Genomic DNA, 13209 nt, shown 5'->3' on the forward strand with positions numbered 1-13209 from the left:
TTTCTGAGGAGTAACGTGCCTTTAGGGTACTGCCCAAATGAATTCACTAAACGACCAAGGAGGTGCAACTGTCACTCGCTTGTAAGGTTTTTGGTCTTGGTTATAATATTTTTTTTTCAAAGAGGACAATTCAGAGCTGAGGGGCTCTTGTTTTACACTTACTTACTGAGTATTATTTAGCCGTTTGTTATCTTCATCTATGTAACCGTATATATATAATCAGATAAAAGTCTCTTTATGATCATGGACACGTTTAAGCAAATTGCTTTAAGGCATACAGTGACACGAAGTCATGCAGGGACACAGGCTACTATTTACAAGGATTAAGAGTACTACATTCATTTTAATCAATAATATGGCTTATATTCAACTAAATTTGTCCATTTAGAGATAAAATAGTTTAATCTTTTATTGCATGAGCATACATGTATTGTGAAAAATGGCTGTTTTTATTGAAAAGTCTCCTGTTACAAGTTCAAACTGATATGAAACTATAAACAATGCTTCAATACAGTCAAACTTGGCACAAGTGTTGACTGGACCATGGCCTTTGTAACAGCAAATCTTAAATTTCCTGTTACCATGGCAACGGGGGACATCTAAAAACTGCCAAAAATAACTTTTTTGCGTTGAGTTTTTTCCATCAAAACTGATTTCCAAGTGCTGCAACTTCTCAATGGATTCTAAAAGGATTGAGATAGAGTCAAAGGCCTTTCAGAGTTTGTTACACATTACGTTAAGATTGACCTTAAGCCATTTTTAGCGAATTCTTGGCGAATTGAAAGTGTTGCAACGTTTTATTTTATCAAATCGGGCAAAGAATTGCATGAAATAGACTTTCAAATTGTTTGAAGAATATTTCTTAATTTACTTCAACTTATCTTTCTCTATCAAATGTCCCCATTTGATATCTGTATGTAATTCATATTTTCGTTTAAGTTGTGGACCCCAGTGGAGTTATTTTAATGCGATATAGGCACTCCAGCATATAATGTAAAAATCTGAAGAATCAAAAGTACAATCAGGCAAATCAATGCAGTATGGGAACCCATTCCAGCACATGTTATTATTAAAAAAAATAAAGTTAGATGGTGATCTTCTTTAAAAAAAACAACAACAACAGCATCGAAAACTCGACACCAACCAAAACAATCTTTTAAAATGTTTATAATCTTTGATTTCTTTTACTTGTTAATAATATATTGAGTCTCTTTAGCTGCTAGATTGATAGAGAATATGGACATGTCGGTTGACCCGTGCGAAGATTTCTACCAGTACTCGTGCGGCTCGTGGAAGAAGAAGCATGTGATACCTGAAGACAGATCGGGCTTTAACGTGTTTGGTGTGATCCGAGACAATGTACAAGTGATAAATAAATGTAAGTGAACTCTCCGGGATAATGTTCAAATGATAAATACATATAATCTAACTCTGAAACAATGTACAAGTGATCAATAAATGTAAAGAAATTCTGAGACAATGTTTAGATAAAAATACATGCAAGGAAACTCTAAAACAATGTTTGCCTTGGCATCGACAAAAGATTGAAGAACTTGGGATGGGGAAATTTTTTTTAAAAAGTAGCGGATTTGTACCTGCGGACCAGCTACCAATGTCCTCTCTCAAGGGGAGTTGCGAGACGACGAGGAAGGGTGCTAGTGTGTGTGAACGATTAGCACGACGTGATGGCTTGAAAGGAAAGCCTTTTGCGTGACACGAACAGCCCTTTTCATGGCTACCTCCTTTATATTGTCTCAGCTTACTGTACATTTAGATTCTCATTGATCGCCATACAGTCACCTACTTTCGTCTCAAAATTCATATATTTGCCGACCGACTCCGCGGAAATTTCATGGAGGTAAATTACCTCGACTTTGTGCTTCAAAACAAACCCTTTAAGGGCATGACTGGTGACATGTACGGGGTCCTTACTCAATAGCGAATGGTACTTTTGTACCATAATTGGCGGATAGACTCTCATTAAGCATAGACCACATACATATACTTTGTATTCTTACATTTGAAGAAGTTAACAACAAAAGCTTAAGGAGGGTCAATGGTTTTATTTGGGCGCCCGAAAATGATGCATAAAACAATCTGTAATTAGTTTAAATATCGTTCAAATGGAACTGATAGCTAGCTGTCATTATAATTTTCTCCATTTCAGACCTTCTAGAAGACACGATGTCCTATCCGAATGGTTCAGGCGTGATTAAGGCGAAAGACATGTATTCCTCATGTGTTGACCTAGGTAGGGCCGAGAAATAATTTACTTGATCTAAAATAACTTTGTGAATAAATCCATTTTTTCTCAACCATATCATATTTCATAGTTTCGTTGTAACTTTAATCAAATTACCCGAATGAATAATGATGTTTTCAAAGTGTTAATTATTTACTCCTTTTTGTGCATTAACGTCTACAAAGCTCGAGAACTTATCTTAATCTTGAGCCCGCAGAAGGTGCATTCTGAGCGCTATTCATGAATAAAAGTATATGTATACGTCTTAGTTGGTAATTCGGCGCAGTTTGTATGTAAGAATGAAAATCAATACATTAGTGTAGAATTTCAGGAATATTTTTTTCATCGAAATTTCCCATTATTCTTGTCTCAAAGAGATAACAAAATATAAGATGAATTTCATGAAAATTACCGTCTTTATTACATTTTTCAGAGGCAATTGAAAGTAAAAATACTACTGTGGCAATACCGTTACTTGGTGAACTAGGAGGATGGCCGGTCTTGGAATCGAATCCAGGTGGCGCGTGGGCAGAGAGCGAGTTCGATTTGTCTCGTCTGCTTATAAAACTGAGAGAGTACAACAACCGTCCTTTGATGGATATTTATATCAGTTCTGATAGTAAAGACTCCGAGAAATATATAATTTACGTATGTACAATAATGTGTATTAATACAAAAAAACAGCAACAAAACAAAAACAAATAAGACCGTTCTTCCCAAGGTCTCCAACAACGTCATACGTAGTCTAGGCAAAGAAGGTCCATTGCTTCAGAGATCATGCATTCGTCGGAGGTTTTTTTTTTCGTTCGTTTGTTTCAGACATATTTAAGCTATTAGGAGGATTTCCGGATTGTTTTTTGTTTGTTTGAGTAAAAGCAGAGGTCTTTCTCCGCATATTTTCACGTGCCATGACCGAGTTACCATTTGATTTGAATAACCACTTTTCTAACCTAGAGCTCTGGATGCGAACCTCAAAGGTTGAAATGCAGCTGAACCTAATACATGTATGACAAACTTAAGCGACCAACTTGGTCGTGCCAATTTTGTAACGCATTCTCGTACCATGACCTTTTGATATAAATCACAATAGGCCAAACTAGAATCTACAGTAAATACACCTTTCGTTTTCCTATTACAAGAATTATTTTAAATGTATTCTTCTTCAACAGTTGGACCAACCCGACTTCGGTCTACCAGGTAGAACGTATTACCTCGAAGAAAATTTATCGCACATGCGCGAAGCATACGTCACGCTTGCGTCATCGATTGCAAAGCTATTTGGTGCAAATGCGACATTGGCTGAAATAGAAATGAGAGAAGTTTTGGCTTTTGAGACAGATCTTGCCAACGTAAGAAATAAAACTAACTTGCAGACATATATTTAGGACCATCTTTCTGATTTTATCAAAGTAAATCTATGAATATTAAAACGTTTTTTAAATGAGTAACTTCCCGCTGTAAAATTGCAAATGATTTTTTTTAATGAAAAGCATTGTAAGCATGTCCAAATATGGCAACGGTTGTAGATGGAACTTATAATTTTATATGAAATTAATTATATAGTAGATCTAATACGCATAAATTTTAATATGATTTCTGAAATAGCAAGTACTAATATGGCAATAGTAGTAGGCGTCGCAAACTCTGTATGGATGCACTAGATGTTTTTAGTCATGCCCGGCTTTCATTGTCGTGAGCATGGGTTGCTACCAGTGGTTCATCATTTCGATTACGGGTTGCGGCCAGTGATTCCGTCACTCTTATTCCGTGTCTCACGCATTAATTGACCACATTCGTACTAATAACCCAACCATAATTCTTTTCTTTGTGTTATTTTAATGAAATCAGACTGTCTTGTATTTAAATAAAGTCGGACATTTTCTTGTACAAACAGATCAGCATGAGGGCGGAGGACAGACGCGACAACGAGGCTCTGTATAATAAAATGACAATATCTGAACTAAAACAGAACTTCACAGAACCAGATTCTGGTGCTGACATCCAGGTAATGGTTCGGATTATATATATCAATGCTATGATAGAGCCCAACTCAATTTACCTTAAAAAATCAAATATTATAAATACTAAAATGTATGAATACTTTTGAAATTCTGTTACACCAAGATGATGCAAGGTTAATTGGTATTGAATATAAGATAATAATCGAAATATAATTTTGATAGTTAAGTTTAAAGACCAATTTCTGGTTGTATAGATACTGAATTCGTTTATATGTTAATATTACATACTTATGACTGACTCCAGGTTGTTAACTTAACTGTGATACTGCGTGTCGTTCCTTCTTTTCAGTTTGACTGGTTGCAATTCATTACTGGAGTGTTTGATATCGAAGGTGTTAAAATAGCAATAAATCACAGTGAACCAGTCGTTGTCAGAGCAGTGCCATACTTCGAAAAACTGTTCAATGTCCTCCAGAAACATAGAAAACGGTATTTCTTTATCTCTGTGATGTACACTGTGTACTATGGTGGCTGATTTGGTACACTTTGCTCGTTGCGTTGTCGATAGCGACAACACAACCTATATCGTTATCGCCTTATCGTCTTGTCATCTTGTCGCTAGCGAAACGCGCCAAGTGGTGTGTTGTCGTACTGTCGTCTCATCGTCCTGAAGCACGCCAAACGGCGTGTTATCGTGCACGCGATGTCGCCCTGTCGCTTAGCTTATAAGCCAATCCTTCGATTTGAGCCGAGCGACAATGTGACACCGCGACAACGTGCCGTTTTGTCGTGCTGTAACTAGCGACAACACGACACACAAAAGCGTTCCAAATCAGCCACCATAATGTACAGATGCTTTTTCACGTAGCATACAGTATCTCGCCTGGTTTGATTATTCATCTAAATCATTTATAAATTGTGTTCTTTTTTCAAATTTTGTCACTGATAAATGAATATGTTGAATAATAATCCCAAAAATGGCTGCATTTTCTTTTCAAGAGAGCTAAATTATGTACCAGTAAACCACATTTAACATTTTATATTTGATAATTATAAGTTATATTGGTCCGTTTTCTTACCGTGTTGCTCGGTTCTAAGGTTATATAATACACACACTCGGCGATACTCAGTTTTTAGAACTGCTCACATTTCTAAAGGCTAGTTTCACTTCACATAGGCTTGTTGCACCTCACTTAGGCTAGCTGCTCTTTGTGTAATTCCAACCTTGAAAATTTGTTCGAAACAAAGACAAGTTCAAAATCAAGATATATTTATAATTACAATATAATAATAGGAGGATTAATGATGTGTTACACGTTCTCATTATATACATGTCGTGTAATCATTTTTTATGAAAATACAATATTTTTAATAATAAAATTATATAAACCAGTTCCTTTTGCTTTTCTATAGATTTTCTGAGATGAAATAAATGAAATAAAAAGTTACATGTATGTGCTATTCTTGTGAACTGATCAGTCCTGGTTACAGCGTTGTGAAGTTGTGTTCTGACTCGTCCTATATGGGTTCGTAGGAATACAACATGGCGCCACCAGTTCGAGTGATATGGGTCACCAAAATAGCACAGTCATGTCATATATGAGCTATATACATGCATATATATATCAAAGTAGTTCCCATGACATAGATATATATCATAATCAGGATATTCTTGCTAGACTTTGCTATATGCCTTTACCTATCTTGATTATCTTTCTATGTGAGGCTTAAATACACTCCATACACGGTGCTTGCATGTTTTAACCTTTAACTTATCTACCAAAAGGACACCTATAAATTTTCAGCATCCGGACAACTGGTAGCTATCCATGGACTGTTATTAATCAAAGTCAATGTAAATCCATTATAATAGTTCAGGAGGTTAGGGCTAGTTATATAACTTTATTTATCACATACCCGTGCCGATTGTGCGGGACAATAAAATGGTATTGCACGGCCGTGGATATATTTTGACGTGACGTCATTAGCGGTATACAAACATAGTGTAAAGAAGAGCTAAATGTTATACTAAGCGTTATACTATAGGCGCGTCAATGAAAAATGAGTCTTTTTTCACTTTAAACGGTCTTTATTTTGGGTATGTGATAAATAGAATATTAAATTCGTGTCAATCCATTATTGAATTTATTGAACTCGTTGAATAAGATAATATTATGCTCGCCAGAGGCTCGCATAATATAAATTTATTCAACTCGTGCAATAAATTCAGTATTGAACTTACACTCATTCAATATCCTCTATATCATATAGCTTTATTAGTTCATCTGTATTTTTTTCACAGTGTAGTTGCTAATTATATGGTGTGGTACATTATGCAGAATCGTGCTAGAAATTTAGACAACCGGTTTAGAGATCTTATAACAGAATACAACGAGGTATTATCATGTTTTAATACCCTATACCTTGTAGAATAAGTTTATTCACTAATAATATAACCTTCAACAAAGTATAAGCTCGTGTAAATTCGGCAACCTTCGTCATTTTCAGTATCGCGTTCTTTTCGTTCTATATCGCGTATTTTTCGTCCTTTATTACGTATTTATCGTTCTGCATAACGTATCATCGTTATGTATAGCGTATTTATCGTCATGTATCGCGTATTTATCGAAACGGTGTGAGTTTTTGGTTTTATTTATACTGGGCGCCGGTTTCCCATATGTCCCAGACTAGTCGGCCTCTATTACGATTGCTGGTAACGTAGAGCCTGCAACGGAGGACTTATTCGCCTGCAACGTCGTCGATGTCGTAGAGCCGCGACGGAGGTCTTTTCAAGCTGTCGATCGTCGTAGACCTTCTCTAGGACCAAATTCCTCGCTTCATGAACAAATGACAATAGAGGAAAGGCACCTCTTCCGGGAGCAGCAGCTCTCTTTAGGGCCACACCCTTCGTCGTTGGTTAGGTCACACCAGCTAAGTGACCTAACTAGGTCACCCATCTGGTGTGACCTATGCCTTCCGAGCGACGTGCACGCCACGAAGGGAAGTCGAAACGGTGTAGCGTATCATCTTTATGTATTGCGTATTTATCGTCAGTATCGCGTAAGTTTATTGCTACGTATGGCGTATTTATCGTTCCGTACTACGTAAATATCATTCTGTATCGCGAATATATCGCTCCATATTGCGTATTTATCGTTATGGATCGCTTATATCGCGTTACATATTACCTATTTACCTTTCCAAAACCCGTATTATTGCTACGCATTGAATATATACTGTTCTGTATGTTCAGTATCGCGTTCTTATACATGTACATTGTAATTCCGTATCGCTAATTTTTCGTTCTGTCGCATGTGTTTATCGATCCGTATCATGTAATTATCGTGCTGTACGACACAAGTTAAGTTCTGTATCACGTGTATCATAGTTCCTTACCACGTACATTCGTACTTGTCGTTATGTATCACGAATTTAACTTTTTAAATCACGAATATATCGCTCTGCATCGCGAATATATTGTTCTGTTCCACGTATGTATCGTTCAATGTAGTGTGCATTTGTATTTATCTTCCCGTATCTATCGTTCTGTATAATGTATTTGTCGTTCTGTTGTATCGTCTTCTTACCGTTCTCTTACGCGTATTTATCGTTTTTCTCGCTAATTCAGCATTTTGTTTGAATATACATGTAATTATTTTCCGTATAGCACATTGATCCCTTTTAACAATATTTATTGACATCGTATTTGTCTCACTGTAATGGAAATGATCTTCTCAAGTTTCCACGTATTTATCGTTCCATATCATTAAAAATAAATCTTTCTTAGTCACCTTTTTATCGTTCCATATCGCGTCTTTAACGTTCCGTTGACATAATATCAATTGTTCGTTTCGTAACGCAAACTTTTTTCGTTCTATCGCTCCATGGTATATGGATCTATCGCTCAGATCCACGTGCATATCGTTTTGTATCATACATTTATCGTTCCCCTTTGCGTATTCATCGTTTTGTATAACGTTTTACTTTTACAGTCTTGTCACATAAGCGAAGCGATTTAAACGGATCTTGCGTTGCAGAATTTCAAAATTAATGTATTAGGAAAACGCGGAAAGTGCCGACAAATACCGAATTTTCACGAGTGTATACCGGATATTAGAAAATTATTTTTGTTTGCCGTTTGTTTCAGCACTGTTACTAACTATCTAATGTGGTATTTTGTACACAAAAATGTTGTGGGGAACCTCGGCAGAAATTTTCTAGAGGCGAGAGCTTCTTACAATGAGGTGCTTATATTATGTTTTGATTTTGTTCTATCAAATATTGTCCTATATGTTTATTAGATAAGAGACACGCCCGGCAAACTGTCGCTCAACTTCAAAATTGTGGTGTACGGTAAAACGAGCGAACGGCATTTCTGAGTTAGAGCGGAAGGTCGATATAAACGACTAATTGTAAGTTTTGTTTATGTTTTTGTCTTGTAATTCATTTATGTTGTATTTTTTCAAAAATCGATCAATGTAATTCCGTGTAGGGTTGATTTAGGCTTCCAATGATCTAAGCTGTTACAAAAACAAAATAAAATTAAGCCCGGGAGAACTTTTCTCCCTGGCGAAGCGAAGGACGATTTGTTAAATATCAAACTTCCAACCATGGAAACGCTCTACACATCGGATTTCTTGAAAAGGTGTTAAAAAATATCAACCCGCAACAAGAGCTAGTTCTTCGTGCAAAATATCTACTCTTGGTGGATTTCTTAAATTTGTATGTAGATTTTTTCGAAAGTAGTGGAGCCAAAGGGCAAGAGATGGAGCGAAAGGTCGGTTGTTGGGCGCAATGCGATATTAAGTTGGCGTAAAGAGCGTAGTCTACGAAATTCTATAAATAAAATCTTTCAAAGATAAAATAGACGTACTAAAATGTGAAGCCGGAGAACTATGATAATATATTAATCTATTTCTACTTTAACTAGGTCTATCAAATATTGATAATTTTAGTCCTTTTTATTACGTTCGTTTTGTTCATAGATTCTGAGTGAATAAAGAAACAACATTTTACAGATATGTTTCTAACTTAATTTTTCTTTAACTAAGATTTGTACTGCAGTGTTTTATTATGAAAGTAAACATTTCTATTAATACTTTGAGAGGAAAATAATAAACTAAACAACAATGCTAAATAAGGGAGAAGGTATCTTGAAACATAACTGAAAAACGTGTTTTATCCTGAGAACGGCTGACACTTTGTCAACTATTTTCATAGAGATTCCCCACCTTACAAATTCATAAAATTGTGGCTTATTTGTGTTTGCTCTGAATCTATACATTAGAGTTATTGATTACAGAAAATATGAACTCGGTAGTAGTCATCCATTTAATTTGCCCCATGCATTGCATAATTTTGTCTCTACTCTGCACCTTGAATATCTAACTTTTTTAAAAAACATAACATTTTGGCAGTGACAATCGTGTTACACGTACCTGCTTGGAATCATTTTTTCACGGTAGATCTGAAAATATTCAATTTTATCGAATTTGCACGGACACACGTTTTTAAATCTACATATCATGATTGACCTCGAATAAGTGGCATCCTGTATAACGCCATGCATATGATTCAATGATCGGGCCTCATTCAAATTTGGAATAAAAATAATGGAATCTTGTCGGCAGCCATAGGTGATACCTTCGCGATTACATTTATTACGCTATAGTCGTTGAAAGGATATCACACTTTATAAGTTGTCTTTAAAAAGTATATATATCTCGGTCTCAACACTTGATCGTGTCTATTTTAACTTCTGTAGCTTTTACACATAAAAAATCATAGACTACGCTCCTCCTAATACGTAAAATCAATATCACCTTGCACTCAACATCGAACCTTTCGCTCCATCCCTTGCCCTTTGGCTCCACTACTTTCTTCAAATTTAAGAAATACTTCAGGAGTAATTAATGTTGCACTAAGGACAAGTTCTTATTACGGGTTGATATTTTTTCTTAAACACTTTTTTAAGAAATCCGAAGGGTATGACATTTCAATGGCTGGGAAGTTCAATACTTTACAAATCGTCGTTCGCTTCGTCAGGGAGAAAAGTTCTCCCGGGTTATTTTCTTTTTGTAACAGCTTAGATCATTGAAAGCCTAAATCAATCCTTCACGGAACTGCAGTTTCCGTTTTTCGAAAAATACAACATAAATGAATAACAAGACAAAAACATAAACAAAACTTACAAATAGTCGTTTAAATCGGCCTTCCGCTCTATCTCCTCGGAAATGCCGTTCGCTCGCTTTTTCGTTAACCACAATTTTGAAGTGGAGCGACAGTTTGCCGGGCGTGAGCATTTCTGTGTTACTTTCATTCTAGAGTATTGTCACTAACATAGGGAAATAAAGCTGATTTGTTTTCAAAGGTTTCACTGTAAAATAAATTATATTAAGGCATGTTTTAGCGCCGTTAATCATTTTTTTAAAATTTAGTTTCACATTTGTAGTAGCTAAAGGTTCCAATATAAAGAAATCGAAAGTCAGCTAGGCATAAATATAAATAATAGATAAGCACATGTGAAATACGCTATTAAATTCCTTTGTTGATGTCGTCGTACAACATATGCTTATCAGAGTGTCATTTCTGAAACCATATTGTACAAACTGGTCAACTGTGTCAACAAAAAATTCCGTTTTACCACATACTAGTAATTGTCTACAAAGAACATCGAAATATGTGATATAATTATAAACATGTAATATATTTTATATATGTTGTTTTGTTTTGTCTGTTTCTATACCCGCGCACTACAAAGTTGTAAGGGGGCGGGGTATACTGGAATCTGGCCGTCCGTCGGATTTTCCTTGTCAATAACTTAATAATCCTTTGGCGGGCGGTCTTCATATTTGGAATTAAGATTGGTCATGAGAAGTAGATGAGCCCTATTAATTTTGAGGTCACCAGGTCAAAGATCAAGGTCACAAGGGCATTGACTTCAAAAAGCTGGTCTGCCCAGTAACGACCAACAGCCTTCATATATGTCGTGGAGTTTGGTCATGACCATTCGGTGACCCTTATTTATTTTGAGGTCACTGGGTCAAAGGTCGCATGGCTCTTAAGTTTAAAAAGCTTGTTTGCTAAACTGCTTCAGACTGCTTTGGTCTACAGTCTTCATATTTGGTATTGAGATTGGTTATGATTAGAAAATAACTCCTAATGATTTTGAGGTCACTATGTCAAAGGTCAAGGTCAGAAGGGTCTTAACAAAAAAAGATTGTCCGCCCAAAAACTTAAGAATGCTTTGACCAACAGTCTTCATATTTGGCATGGAGGTTGATCATGACCATTAGATGACCACTATTGATTTTGAAGTCACTTGGTCAAAGGTCAAGGTCACTGGGGCATTGAGTTCAAAAAGCCTGTCCTCTTAATTGCTTAAGAAAGCTTTGGTCAACACACTTCATATTTGGTATTGAGGTTGGTTATGACTAGTAGATTACCCCTTTTGATTTTTAGGTGACTGTGTCAAAGGTTAAGGTCACAGGGGCTTTCACTACAATAAGCTTGTCTGCTCGAATGCTTAAGAATGCCTGTCCACAGCGTATTAATTTTGACGTCAGAGGTCAAGGTAGCAATGTACTGGCTTACTACCCTCAGATTTGGCAGGGAGGCTGTCCTTGAGCTTTAAATGACCACTGTTGATTCTTACAAAGCGGTATGCGAGGGTATTGACGCCATGACAGTGGCTGTTCTAGTTTCTTTGTTGTTTTTAGTCTCCTACTGGTTTACCGGAGGGGACTTTAGGTTTACCTTCCGTCCGTCTGTCTGTCTGTACGTCCGTCTGTCTGTCAGTCCGTCCGTCCACAAAACTGGATCCCGCGATAACTTGAAAAGTACTGAAAATATTTTTATGAAACTTGATATATGGATAGATGGCAGTATGGAGATTATGCACGTCTTTTTCTTTTCTTCCTATGTTGAAAATTATGGTTGCTATGGCAAAAAATAGGCTGAAAATATGGCAAATTTTACACATAAACTGGATCCAGTGATAACACAAAAATACTGGAAATATTTTTTTGAAACTTCAGAATGTTGATGGGGTTCTAACCGGTAGGGGACTTATGGATTGCTTGCAATACTATGATAATTGCTTGTTTTTTTAGTTATTTTTTAGCTTTTTGTTTTGCTAAAGCACCGAGGAATACATGAGTTTAGCCATGTACATTTACAGTACATGTGTGCGCTCCAGTCTCACTGGGTGTTTCCCGTAAAAAATTAAGAAATAAAGTAAAGTTCAGTCTTTAAATTACCGACAACAGCAAACAGCCATTTCTATCTACCGCTCCAGAGACGAATACTCTACCGTTGCTATGATGGACCCATCGCTTTTGCGAAAGACATGCCCAGTGTGATGCTGTTATTAATTTCATGCAAACATAACATGATTATTTTCTTACCTCATGTTTTCACTGGTATCTGTGCTAATTTCTTATCTAATCTGCCATCCACTCACTCACATCAGGTGGTTTACGGGACATCAGCCTCCACGGCCAGGTGGAAGTCATGTGTGGACTATACTGTCAGTTTATTTGGGATGGCAGTCGGTCATATGTTTGTCAAAGAAACATTCGACGAATCTGCAAAGTCAGTGGTAAGTTATAGAACTTTGTACCGTGATTAAAAGACAAAACACACACCGTATCACGCGAAGAACAATTTAGTAATACATGTAACAAAATTTAAAATGATTACGGAATATTGAATAAAAGAATTGACATTTCTCCTGTCTAAAACTTTAAGGACAGTACCTGTTAACACAGATCCAATGTTAGACGATGCATATGCGAAAGCTGGCAAATAAACGCAAGAATTTCCTCATCAAGGGTACATGTTACAATAATGATTTAATTTATGTTTGAATGGTCAGTTATAAAATGTGTTTGAGCGCGCGTTTAGCGACTTTATAAAGAAGTTTTATTTGCGCTTGGAGTTAACAGGACATTATGCTATGAAAGATTTTAATCATAATTTTAATTCATAACATTAAGATTATTTACT

The 13209-nt window shown here is 36.2% G+C and overlaps 2 protein-coding genes across 5 annotated transcripts in view; both read left to right on the forward strand.

The window, feature by feature from the left end:
- The window catches only part of LOC132734932 (SH3 domain-binding glutamic acid-rich-like protein 3), a 125056-nt gene that overhangs the window by 22978 nt on the left and 88869 nt on the right, over positions 1-13209 (forward strand). The gene's annotated exons all lie outside the window — the stretch shown is intronic.
- The window catches only part of LOC132734929 (neprilysin-like), a 36545-nt gene that overhangs the window by 13080 nt on the left and 10256 nt on the right, over positions 1-13209 (forward strand). For 3 of the 4 annotated variants that reach the window (XM_060721811.1, XM_060721812.1, XM_060721814.1), the window contains 8 exons: positions 1217-1378; positions 2168-2251; positions 2676-2890; positions 3412-3591; positions 4137-4247; positions 4553-4692; positions 8351-8447; positions 12674-12802. In XM_060721811.1, coding sequence (XP_060577794.1) covers positions 1217-1378; positions 2168-2251; positions 2676-2890; positions 3412-3591; positions 4137-4247; positions 4553-4692; positions 8351-8447; positions 12674-12802 — 1118 coding nt within the window. Of the gene's footprint in view, positions 1-1216; positions 1379-2167; positions 2252-2675; positions 2891-3411; positions 3592-4136; positions 4248-4552; positions 4693-6505; positions 6600-8350; positions 8448-12673; positions 12803-13209 lie in introns of all 4 variants that reach the window. The other variant, XM_060721813.1, reaches the window with a different exon arrangement.

Source organism: Ruditapes philippinarum, unplaced genomic scaffold (assembly GCF_026571515.1).
Source record: "Ruditapes philippinarum isolate M1 unplaced genomic scaffold, ASM2657151v2 ctg1965_1_1_1_1, whole genome shotgun sequence".
Taxonomy (NCBI): domain Eukaryota; kingdom Metazoa; phylum Mollusca; class Bivalvia; order Venerida; family Veneridae; genus Ruditapes; species Ruditapes philippinarum.